At 43.1% G+C, this 11,983-nt stretch overlaps 1 protein-coding gene across 1 annotated transcript; it reads left to right on the forward strand.

Annotated features, from left to right (window-relative positions):
• Positions 1 to 8,512: 8,512 nt before the first annotated feature.
• Positions 8,513 to 11,685, forward strand: LOC134455189 (complement C1q-like protein 2). The gene is made up of 3 exons (XM_063206220.1): positions 8,513 to 8,693; positions 9,651 to 9,776; positions 11,143 to 11,685. Exons 1-3 carry the CDS (start codon positions 8,627 to 8,629, stop codon positions 11,436 to 11,438), a joined length of 489 nt encoding a protein of 162 aa, XP_063062290.1. The 5' UTR covers positions 8,513 to 8,626; the 3' UTR covers positions 11,439 to 11,685.
• Positions 11,686 to 11,983: the final 298 nt, after the last annotated feature.

Raw genomic sequence — 11,983 nt, forward strand, 5'->3', positions numbered from 1 at the left:
ACCGGCAGAATGACCTGTATGCCCAGATTACCAGTCCAGCTCTGGTGCCATGTGTTTCACACAGCACGTAGCATTTAACTGGCATATGCCAGAAATTATAATGGGAGCCACATCTCCATGCTGAGATACTGGGCTTCTGTCCAATGCTGTCCTTTTAGCTGGTCATTTAGTAAATAACACTGCCCATCGGCTGAAAAGATGCTCCTCAGTTTGAAGGTGCGATAGCCCATCAAACTCAGCTCAGCTCAGCAGCTTGGCTCATATAAGATAGCGCTGCCTGTGCACATCTAAGCAGGATTTTAAAACTAGCCCTGGAGGGCCTGGGTGGCCTCAGCTCTCCCTTTGCCAATCGATACAGTACACCTTCCTTTCTTTCTCTCTTTCTCTCTCTCTCTCTCACACACACACACCCTCTCTCTTTCTCTCTCATTCTCTCTCTCTCTCTCTCTCCCTCTCTTCCTGTCCAGGTGAAATACCACTGACCAGATTCTAGACAACCACATGCACGCATGCGCGCGCGCACACACACACACACACACACACACACACACACACACACACACACACACACACACACACACACACACACACACACACACACACACACACACACACACACACACACACACACACACAGACACACACACACACACAAACCCCTTGCTAAGATATTGTCCTGATATCCCACGCTGTCCTTGCTGGTCATTTGTTGTATTTTAATGGTCAATAACAATAACACCCATAGGCTGATAAGCTGTTCCTCCATCTGAATTGCCAGCTTACATTCAGTGCAGGACTGGAAACATATAAAGGCCCAGGCATGTTTGCATTAGCCTGATTATCATCGACTTTCAAATCTCTTCAAGACTTGGTTTGACCAAGAGCATAACAATTAACATTTCTTCAACGGCATGGTTGACCCGCCCCCCCTTGGTTTGCTAATGGTTGTTTGCTTCCCGACAAAGTGGGAGGAGTCCCCGATATTTCGGGAGCTCAGAAACGATATTTGTAGTACTTCTGGCCTGACTAGAAGCAACGCTGAAAGTGTTGCGCTACTATCAAGGCTCAGCCTGGCTATGTGTGCACAGCGTCCTATGAATTTTGAACTTGTCTTTAACCAGCTAAAACACGACATTATATATTAGCTGTTACCAGAATGGCAATGGAGAGCACAGAAAGCACTGATGATGGCAGTAACCTGAAACGTCTGCTCTACTCCGCTCTGAGAAAAATAATAAGAAAAAACTCCTTGTGCTTCACCTTAGTGTATTATTTAGTGTGCGAACCTGCTCCCACATTGAACTGTACTTTTTTGGGTCCACGCACCTACTTATTTTTCTAAACATCTAAAGTGCAAAAATACACTTGCCACCAGAATGGCAATGACCAAGTTGTAGTGCATTACTAAAGGTGTTAAGTTATAGTAGTGCTAAGATAGCGAACTTTTCAATGATTATTACAGCGTTCCGCTGGTGGCTGCGAAAATACAAAATACCCAATAGCATAAACCCCTGAGAACTGTTGGTCCCCGAAAAATGTCCTTTACGCCAGATTACCAGTCCAGATCTGTTTACATTTCTATGCTACGTCCCATCCAATTACAGGGGCCTGACTCGTACAGATAGCGCACAGTCAAGCAGGATTTTTAAAACTAGTACATCATCATAGAGGACCTCTATCATACTAGCCGAGTAGTCTGTGGTGATCAATAATCACTCTCTTTCTCTCTCACTCTCTCTCTTATTTCTCCCTCTCTCTCTCTTCCTCTCTCTCTCTTGTCTCTCTCTCTCTCTCTCTCTCTCTCTGTCTCTGTCTCTCTCTGTCTCTGTCTCTCTCTCTCTCTCTCTCTCTCCCTCTCTCTCTCTCTCTCTCACACACACACACACACACACACACACACACACACACACACACACACAAACAGAAATCTTACTGAAATATTGGGCTTGTGTCCCATGCTGTCCTTGCAAGTCATTTGTTGTATTTTAATGGGCAGCCATAATCCCCATCGACTGATAAACTGCTGCTTCATCTGAATGGCTATGCTACATTGCAACGCTACATTGCTACGCCACATCAGACACAGCAAGCAGAGTCTTGCAGGTAGTGCACAGCCAAGCAGGATTTTAAATGAGCGAACAGAATTTAAAATGAGTGAACTTTGAAACTGTATGTAGATAAACCCAGACTTTACCTGAGAGGGCATACAGCAGTTCTAATCTGGTACATATGTAGGCCTACTCTATCTATTTATCTGTCTGTCTGTCTGTCTGTCTGTCTGTCTGTCTGTCTGTCTGTCTGTCTGTCTGTCTGTCTATCTATCTATCTATCTATCTATCTATCTATCTATCTATCTATCTATCTATCTATCTATCTATCTACGGTATCTATCTGTCTGTCTGTCTGTCTGTCTGTCTGTCTGTCTTAGCCTGCCTGCCTGCCTGCCTGCCTATCCACCTGCCTGCCTGTCTGCCTATTCGCCTGCCTGCCTGCCTGCCTGCCTATCCGCCTGCCTGCCTGCCTGTCTATCTGCCTGCTTGCCTGCCTGCCTGCCTGCCTGCCTGCCTGCCTGCCTGCCTGCCTATCCGCCTGCCTGCCTGCCTGCCTGCCTGCCTGCCTGCCTGCCTATCCGCCTGCATGCCTGCCTATCCGCCTGCCTGCCTGCCTGCCTGTCTGCCTATCCACCTACCTACATGCCTGCCTATCTGCCTGCCTGCCTATCTGCCTGCCTGCCTATCTGCATGCCTGCCTATCCACCTGCCTGCCTATCTGCATGCCTGCCTATCCACCTGTCTGCCTTAAAAAAAAAAAAAAAAACAGACCTATGAATAGGAGTGGGCTCTAAAAGGTGGCCAATGGACTTCGGCAACATTTTTTGATTGTTGTTGTTCACTCTAACACACAAGAGACTAAAGTCTACCAAGTAAACCTCCATACAAGTATCATTCGTTGTGCTGTGTGTCTAAGTTGTATAGAATTATTATTATGAGCAAAAATAATTTCAAAAATCATTCAGCTGTGCGCATACTTAGTAAAAACCAGAGACAAAGTGTTCCTGTGTGCAGCAGGCTAAGTCTTCTGTGTGCACCCCTTAAGTAGAGATTTGGGGTTCACCAGTGAGTCATCTATTATGCCCCTCTGTTTCATGGGACATGGCACTGGAAAAAAAAGGGGACAAAGGCAGTATTAATCTCTCTCTCTCTCTCTCTCTCTCTCTCTCTCTCTCTCTCTCTCTCTCTCTTTCTCTCTCTCTCTCTCTCTCTCTCTCTCTCTCTCTCTCTCTCTCTCTCTCTCTCTCTCTCTCTCTCTCTCTCTCTCTCTCTCTCTCTGCGCTTCTGGCTGTTCTTCGGTCCCTAGTGTTTCAAAGGAAGCAATGCTGCCATCTGGAGGATTAAGTATGTATCACATGAAGTAGGTGTGCACACATGACATGACATGACACATAATCTCAACGAGAAACGTTACACAATTTTGATGATTCTGGATAAGATTAAAAAAGATAACAACAAAAAATAAGATGATAGAATGCTTGCAGCATATTTATTTTTTCACAAACAGAAAAATACACAACAACCTTTGGGTGTTGATCTCAAGAACGCACTGTACCATTAACTTGCCCGTGGGGACCGGGGTTTGAGTCCAGCCTGAGTAATTTCCTAACTCTTCTTCATCTCTCTCTCTAACACTTGGTTCATGTTCCTCTTCACTTCTCCAATAGAGGCATAACAAAAGAGAAAAGCACAATACCAAGAAATACAGAAAATGGCAGACATGGAGAAGATCCCTCTTTTCATGTGTGTAAAGTGCTATTTTCCCTGTCATGATGAATTTGGTGGTGGTGGTAAGTATTCATGAAAAAGTAACGTTTGTGAATGGGCAGCATAGATTCTGGAGAAAAAAACTAAAATGATTATACAGTGCACCTTTAAAAGGCAATCTGTGACCCCATACCCTCCTCTGATTGGGTTCCAGGAAGTAGCTTGCCTCGTCCTGACCACTCTTGGTCCTGTCTATCATCTTTACCCCAACCCTCTAGACTGGGGAAAGAGGTATTACTTTCAGTTTATTTGTTTATCTCTCTGTTTGTCTGTCTGGCTGTCTGTTGGCAACATTGCACAACAACTACTGATCGGATTGCAATAGCATTTTCAGAAAAGACAGGCAATGGCCTCTGGTTGACCCCATTAAGTTTTGGTGAAAAATCAGGTCAAGGTTAAAAGTCAAAAGCATTTTCTTTTTTTGCATAAGCCTGTCATAAATAGGCCAAGTCCGATTTACTTCAAAACCAACGCCAAAGTTTATGCTTTTCTATTTTTGTAAGCTGTTGGGGCCTAATCCTATCGCTTGGGATGGTGAATAAACTGAACATCAGGGATTTCTTGGGTAAGCATTTAGGGCAGTGGTTATTAACCTGGGGTGCAGGCACCCCCTGGGGGTGCGCCAGAGATTTCAGGGGGTGCGCGGAATTTTGTTTGTGTTTAGGATGTGATTCTGCTAGCAAACATTATAATTAGGCCAAATCAAAATAAAACGATTACAAATTTGCTCCCCATATAAAGCCATTAAGATATTGAAGCAATTAAGGTCTGAAGCAACAATCATTTTAATTAATAATTTAAATCATTTTTAGTGCTTATAGATGTGTAGAAGTTTGGGTTGATGGTGCGCGGCTTGTCTTAGGCACAGGTGTGGGGGTGCGTTAAGAAAAAAAGGTTAAGAACCACTGAGTTAGGGCATCAGACTTGTGGCCCAAAAGATGCTGGTTTGACTCCTACAAGCAATGGATGAATGGATATCAAAAAATGTAATTGTTTATAATTAATTATTATTATTACCTCTGCCAAGGAAGTAATGTTTTCGGTCATGTTGGTTTGTCTGCCTGTTTGTCTGTCTGTCTGTTTGTTTGTTTGTCACCAGGATAACTCAAAAACCTATGAACGGATTTGGATGAAACTTGGTGGAGTTGTTAGAAATGACCTAAGGGACAAGTGATTCAATTCTGGTGGTGATCCGGATCACCAACCGGAACCAGGACTTTTTTTACAGATTCTTCACGATTACTGGCGTACAAATCTAGACACCGCAAATTGAACTGTGGGAGAGGGCGAATGTTGACATTCCAGTTTCTAACTCCAAAAAAGAAAGCAGAAAGACTTAGAGCATTTGACTATGTTACACCAGATTTTTGTTTTAACACAAAGCTTCCTTGGCGGAGGTCTGCACCCTCAGAGTGCATTCTAGTTATTAAGTAATTGTTATTAATCCTCTGGAATCTAAGACCTCTCGAAGGCTGTGAGGTACTTTGCAACACCTTGACTTTTTTCAAGTATTTCAACTAACTGTAAACATCTATGCAAAAGTGGCACATATGGTTGTATTCTGAAAAGCCTAGCAAAAAAAGAATATGACAGTTAAGTGAATGTAATACAAACATTTTAATTTAAATTGAGTGTAAACACAACTGTACAAAAAATGTTCTAGAGTTCTTCAAAGAGTGCAAGAAAACGCACTCTAAATATATCTAGCCAAGAGTTTTGAAGATTGCACCTTGTAAACAAAAGTGTTTGCTACATAAAAGTAAAAAGAGCATTTAGAAATGTTTTGTTGTTTCCTTACAAAGAGTGAAAGAGTAATTGTAAGTCAAGCCAGTCTCTCTGTTAGATGGGCCTGTAACACCCCTGTCACTTTCCATGTGATAATTGTCAATATACATTATATTTGAAAACTAGAAGTTTCAAGGTTTTTAATCGTGCCACTTATATGTTTGAATGACAAAAACTCATAGAGTTACAGATCTGTTTTTGGAGAAGTGTCAAATGGGTGTGTGTGTGTGTGTGTGTGTGTGTGTGTGTGTGTGTGTGTGTGTGTGTGTGTGTGTGTGTGTGTGTGTGTGTGTGTGTGTGTGTGTGTGTGTGTGTGTGTGTGTGTGTGTGTGTGTGTGTGTGTGTGTGTGTGTGTGTGTGTGTGTGTGTGTGTGTAATGCTCTTTTGCTCCATGATGCTGAAATGCCTTTATTGACTAAATATGACTGAGATTAACATTGATTTTCATCATTGTGACTAAGACTAAGACTAAGACAAAACAATTTTAAAAGCTGATGAAATGAACACTGCACTGCCAGACAATTTTTGTTGGTGAGCAGACCTTGCCAGACATAATTAAGTAGGGGTTATAAGTCAGCTGGTGAGGTTACCAATCGAAGCCTGTGGTAAATTGCTCACCATGGTCCCCTGATAGAGTAATTACGTGGATACGTCGTCGGGCTACACTAACATGGCAGTAAACATGTTTGGAGTGGAGGAAATTACTGTATTTGGTGATAGTAATATCTGGTGAAAACCCATGAATAATGTGAACATTTATGCAATTCTTGTGTATATTTAGGCTGAATCTTTTTTTTTTTACAGATGTAATGGTGTCCTCCCAAACGTCCTTGGACGAGTAGTACAGGGGTGGGGGATTCAAACACCCTTAATACATAACCAATTATCTTGATGCCATGATAGTGAATGTGATTAAGCCCGAAGAAAGACATTACATGTGGTTCTGTCTCCTGTTGCATTGAGGGTTATTACACAATCTCTGCAATACTTTGGTAGCCTGCCAACACAAACAGCCTTACCCAACCCTGTGTGTCAGATGTACACCTACGTATCTGTCTTCATTAAATAAAAACCTGTTTTAGCTACGTGCTACATCCATCGATCGCAACTCAGAGTTCCTTCATGCGAATCCTTGGATTTGCTCCAAATTTGATATTGCCAACACTACATACCAGGGCTTGACACTGGCACCTGCCAACTGGCCAAATGCTGGTAAAACTTGACTGTGGCTAGTAATACTTTCGTTGTCACTAGCCAATTTGGCTGGCAGCTTATTCCTTGACATATGCATCATAGTAACCTATATTTTGTTGTTTGCCCCTTGTGTAACAATTGTTTGTAATTAAGTTCAAGAAAAAGCTCAACTCTATTTCTATTTTGCTTGATAGAATTATATGTAGAAAGCTATACACTGATCTTGCTTTGAGGACCTAATCTTCTGAGGTTAGACGCACACCATCATGACAAGGAAAAAAAAACAATATAAAATCTGTGGCTAGTGGAATGCCTGAATGGCTAGTGACTCGGGAAAACCACGAGCCACAGTGGCCGGTGGGTGAAAAAGGTCATGTCAAGCCCTGCAACATGTAGCCTGTATTAAGTACAGGAACTAATTACATTTTGGTGACCAACACTTTCAAGATGGCCAAAATTTTGGTTGTGTGATCACTTTTGAACAGGTGGATGGAAGCCCATTCCTCCGATAGCTCAATGTTACGACGAAAGGCTATTTTACAAGATCCCCTTCACCTGTTGTAAATGAGCTGGGTGTGATGGAGTGACCATCACTAGGGCTGTGGGTGTATTCTGACTGTCACACCAACAAGCCTGGCTCTTCGGTGTAGCGGCCGGTCAGAGCCCCAGTGTACTACCCCAGAAGGTTCGAGTTCAAGTCTTGGCTGGGCAACTCTACTCCCCTTCTCTACAAATTCTGTCAGAAGTGGGAGGTTACCGTGAAGTGCTATCTAGGGCCCATAACATTCTCAAAGACCAATCACACCCAGGATATGGACTATTTAAAAAACTGAGATTTGGAAGGTGACTGTGCTGTCACAGAGCTAGAACTAAGAGACTGAGAAAGAGCTTCTTTCCTCATGCCATTTGTTTACTGAATTCCTCCTAATTACTTTGATTGAACACACACACACACACACACACACACACACACACACACACACACACACACACACACACACACACACACACACACACACACACACACACACACACACACACACACACACACACACACACACACACACACACACACACACCTTTTATTTTTATTTTTATTTTATTTCTTCTTCACCCTTCATCTGCACTTGTTTTGCACCGACCATGCATTTCATTACAAGTGACACAAAAGTGTCTCTATGTACATGACAAATAAATATCCTTGAATCCTTGAATCCTTGTGAAGCCATCAGAAGCATACCCCATGTGTGTGAGCCATAATGCCAAGTGAGGGACCCCCATGATTTGAGACCTTGGTGCGAGGGATCCCATTGGTGCATAAATGATGGGGCACACTGGATGGGAGAAGCATAATGGGCAGTTGCGCATCATGGGCAGTGTGTGAAGCACACAGGTGCGCTTCCCAAAGGGGAAGGCAATGAGATGGAGGGACCATAACTAGGGTTGTGGGTGTGTTCTGACTATTGCATCGACGAGCCTGGCTCTTTGGTGTAGCGGTCAGAGCCCCAGTTTCCTGCCCCAAAAGGTCAGAGTTAGAGTCTGAGTGGGTAAGCTCATGCAACGATGGGTTAATAGTAGAGGGTATTTTCATCAGGGTATGATGTCATCATCAGACGTCATGTGCAGAAAGGCTAGTTTTGCAGGATATGGTTAAAGTAGGCAGACAGCATTCTTTTCTCTCTAGTGTGAGTATAAATACAGGGCAGATGCAGATCTGCTGAGCACAACACCATCCATCCATCTCAGATATCCACGATATCCACAACACCATCCAACATCCATCCATCCATCCATCACATATACCCACGATATCCACAAGACCATCCAGGATGTCCAAGATGATGAAGATTAACCTGTATGGGGAGGTGCCCTGTGGGACGTTCACTGAGAAGACAGGTAACATTTGCGTTTTACCTTTTACACATGAAGAGTTCCGATGCAAAACCCCCGAAGTGCCTTTCCAGGAACATTTCATAATTCATTTGTATGTAATACTAATCTATCAAAATTGCATAATTTCTATTTTGTTTAGGTATTTTCAATATTTACATGTATTATCAAGTAAATGAATTTAAACAAAACCAACACTGGGGTTCCAGAAAAAAATATAAGTGCAGGTCTTCAGAAAAGGAGTTAAGTGGTTTTGCATCTGAACTGTTCACATGTAAACCTACCAGTGCTCACATAGTGCACATAAACATGCACACATATGCCTCTTTCCCGCTGGGGTTCTCTGGTAGGCCTACAGCTCGACAAAGCGCGATTCGGCCGCCACTTTTTGCTTTTTGAATACACGTGACACTGTGGGCCTACCAGAAAACCCACAGTGGAAAAGAGACAATACTGTAGTGTGCAACTTGTGATCCTCCATCATTTCTTTTCTTTTTTCAACGGTTACTTGACCCTGGCTTTTTCCTCTGGACTCTGCTCAGTGACTTCTGACACTCATGGGTAGTTCAACTATGGCACATGTGATGAATATAATTATCATCACCAACCACAGCTGTGTGTGTGTGTGTGTGTGTGTGTGTGTGTGTGTGTGTGTGTGTGTGTGTGTGTGTGTGTGTGTGTGTGTGTGTGTGTGTGTGTGTGTGTGTGTGTGTGTGTGTGTGTGTGTGTGTGTGTGTGTGTGTGTGTGTGTGTGTGTGTGTGTGTGTGTGTGTGTGTTTGTGTGTGTGTGTATGTGTGTGTGTGTGTGTGTGTGTGTGTGTGTGTGGCTGTATAACTTCATGGCACTATAACTTAATGGTTGCTACTTGCACTCACATGCATTCTGATGCACAGGATGTATTGACCATACATTCTAATGCCCTAAAGAGAACATCTTAAATCTCTTACTTGTCTTGTCACCAGAACACGTAGCATTTGGAGCAGCACTGGGTCTTACTGATGGAAATCATGGTCCCTTCAACGAGGACAAAACTGTGACGTACCCAGTTGTCTTCGCCAACGCTGGAGGAGCCTACAATCCACAAACAGGTGCAAATGATTACATAATCTGATGGCACTTGATGGGCTTTCGAGATAATGAAAAAAGGAGGCGCACACAAGGCTTGTGTGAAAAATGTATATTGTTGCCGAAAATTTACAACAGCCAGTGACTGGAGACATTGAGAATGGACTAGGTCCGAAACGTCTATTGATCCAGTTAACCTCTGACTTCTGTTGTAAATTTTCTGCTACAATATACATTTTTCACACAAGCCTTGTGTGTGCCTCCTTTATTCATTATCTCGAGTGATTACTACTTTTTGGAGTGGACGCACCAAGCAATACACGGGTCTAAAGAGCCGGCGCAGACGCCGACCGTTGTTGGTTTTTGTCATTTACTTGATGGGCTTTAGTTTTATCTTCTCCTCAGGGGTGGCATTATGGAGGTGGGCAAGCAGGGCATTTGCCTGTGGGCCCAGGGCCCTCCCATATTGGTAGTGGGGGCCCTATTATGACCTTGGTAGGCTGTATTGGACTGTTTGATGGAGTCAACAGTCGGCCTTCGCCCAGGCTAGTATTTGGGGCCCCGACAGTGTTGTGCCCTGGGGCCCTGCATGTAATTGTTCCGTTACTGCGTCTCCTCACACTATGTGTTGTTGTAAGAATTGAGATTGTTGAATGACCCAGAAATTATATTGTTGCTTGCTGTTATCTGGTAAAAGTTGGCTTAGGAGTTGGTACCCCCCCATGCCATCCTAGGTGTGGCACCCCCCGTGGTGTCACTGGCCATGGCAAGACAAAGGACCCTCTGGTGTGGGGGGTTGTAGTATTTAAACCCATCTCAGGGAATCCTTCGGGGAGTTTATCTCAGCTCCCACACATGTGTGTGTCTCTCTGTCTCTCCCGCTCTCTCTTTGTTCTAAACATTTTGAGGTTATCTTGGCTAGAATGTCTTTGATTTGACCATATCCTAACATACAGTAGCCTTGAGTTAAATGTAATGTTACCTCGCAGTTGATCATTGAATTGTTATATAACATTCATTCATTTGTATCTCGTCATATGTTGCTGCTCCCAGTTTATTAAACACAATGTTTCGACCAGTCTGGTCTTAGTCAGGTGTAGGACACCTACTCCTGACAAAGACCAAACTGATGGAAACGTTGTGTTTAATAAACTGGGAGCAGCAACAGTGTGCGGACCTTCTTTCTTTTCTTGTTTCATCGTGTTTAAGTCCGGCACCTGTTTTATCTGGATGTCTCCAATACGTTACTATCTCCTCATATGTATCCTGCATTTCCTGTGTTCTTAAGCTAATAATATTTCTGTTCAATTGTACCACTCCTAGCCGCTGTTGGCCAGAGAATAAAGTGGCGTAAAAGGCATACTTTTACATTGTGCTGCTGTGTCATAGGTGTGTTCACCGCACCTGTGAAAGGTGTCTACTTCTTCACCTTCAGTGGCCATAGTCTCACCTCAAAGGCCATGGGCCTCCAGCTGATGAAGAACGGCGAGCCGGTGGTGATGATCTACAACCACATCGACGAACCTGGACGATACATCGCCGCAAGCAATGCAATGAATCTGGAGCTAGAGAAAGGGGATTCTGTGTACGTGAAGCTCTTGAAAAACACCTGGATGGTTGATAATAATAACAACCACAGCACTTTTGTTGGTCAATTGCTGTTTGAGGATCACACACAAAGATAAAAATCAGATGTGCCCATAATTTGTCCTTACAACAATTCAGGAATTGTCAATTAAATGCTAGATATCAGATGCTTGCATGTAATGCAGACTCTATGGAATGACCATTCGGGTACTATGTCATTCTTTAACACATTAACCTTTTTAATCAGTTAGGCCTATACAATGTCAGTGTTGTGCATTCTTTTTTCTGTTTGAATCCTTTTCCTGACACTGTTTATTGCCTTAAATATAAGTAATAAAACATCTTGTATGACAACATCTGTTTTTTTATCCTTTTTTAACTACTGTTGTTACAGTGACATTGATAGAAGCCCTTTAATTCTGTTTAACATTATAAACGTGTACAATGTGAACAATTATGCTGGCATTACATTTAGATATAATCAGGGCTCTGCAGACAACCGGCCACGTGCTGATGAAATGAGTAGAAAAGACCAACTTATGAGCCACTTTGACTTACTTGAGCCAAGGCCCTACATTTTGACCATCAGTGCCATCTGGGGGGAGAAATGTTCACAATGTCTTTTTACAAGGTATATCTCCCC

The sequence above is a fragment of the Engraulis encrasicolus genome, chromosome 9 (genome assembly GCF_034702125.1).
Source record: "Engraulis encrasicolus isolate BLACKSEA-1 chromosome 9, IST_EnEncr_1.0, whole genome shotgun sequence".
NCBI lineage: Eukaryota > Metazoa > Chordata > Actinopteri > Clupeiformes > Engraulidae > Engraulis > Engraulis encrasicolus.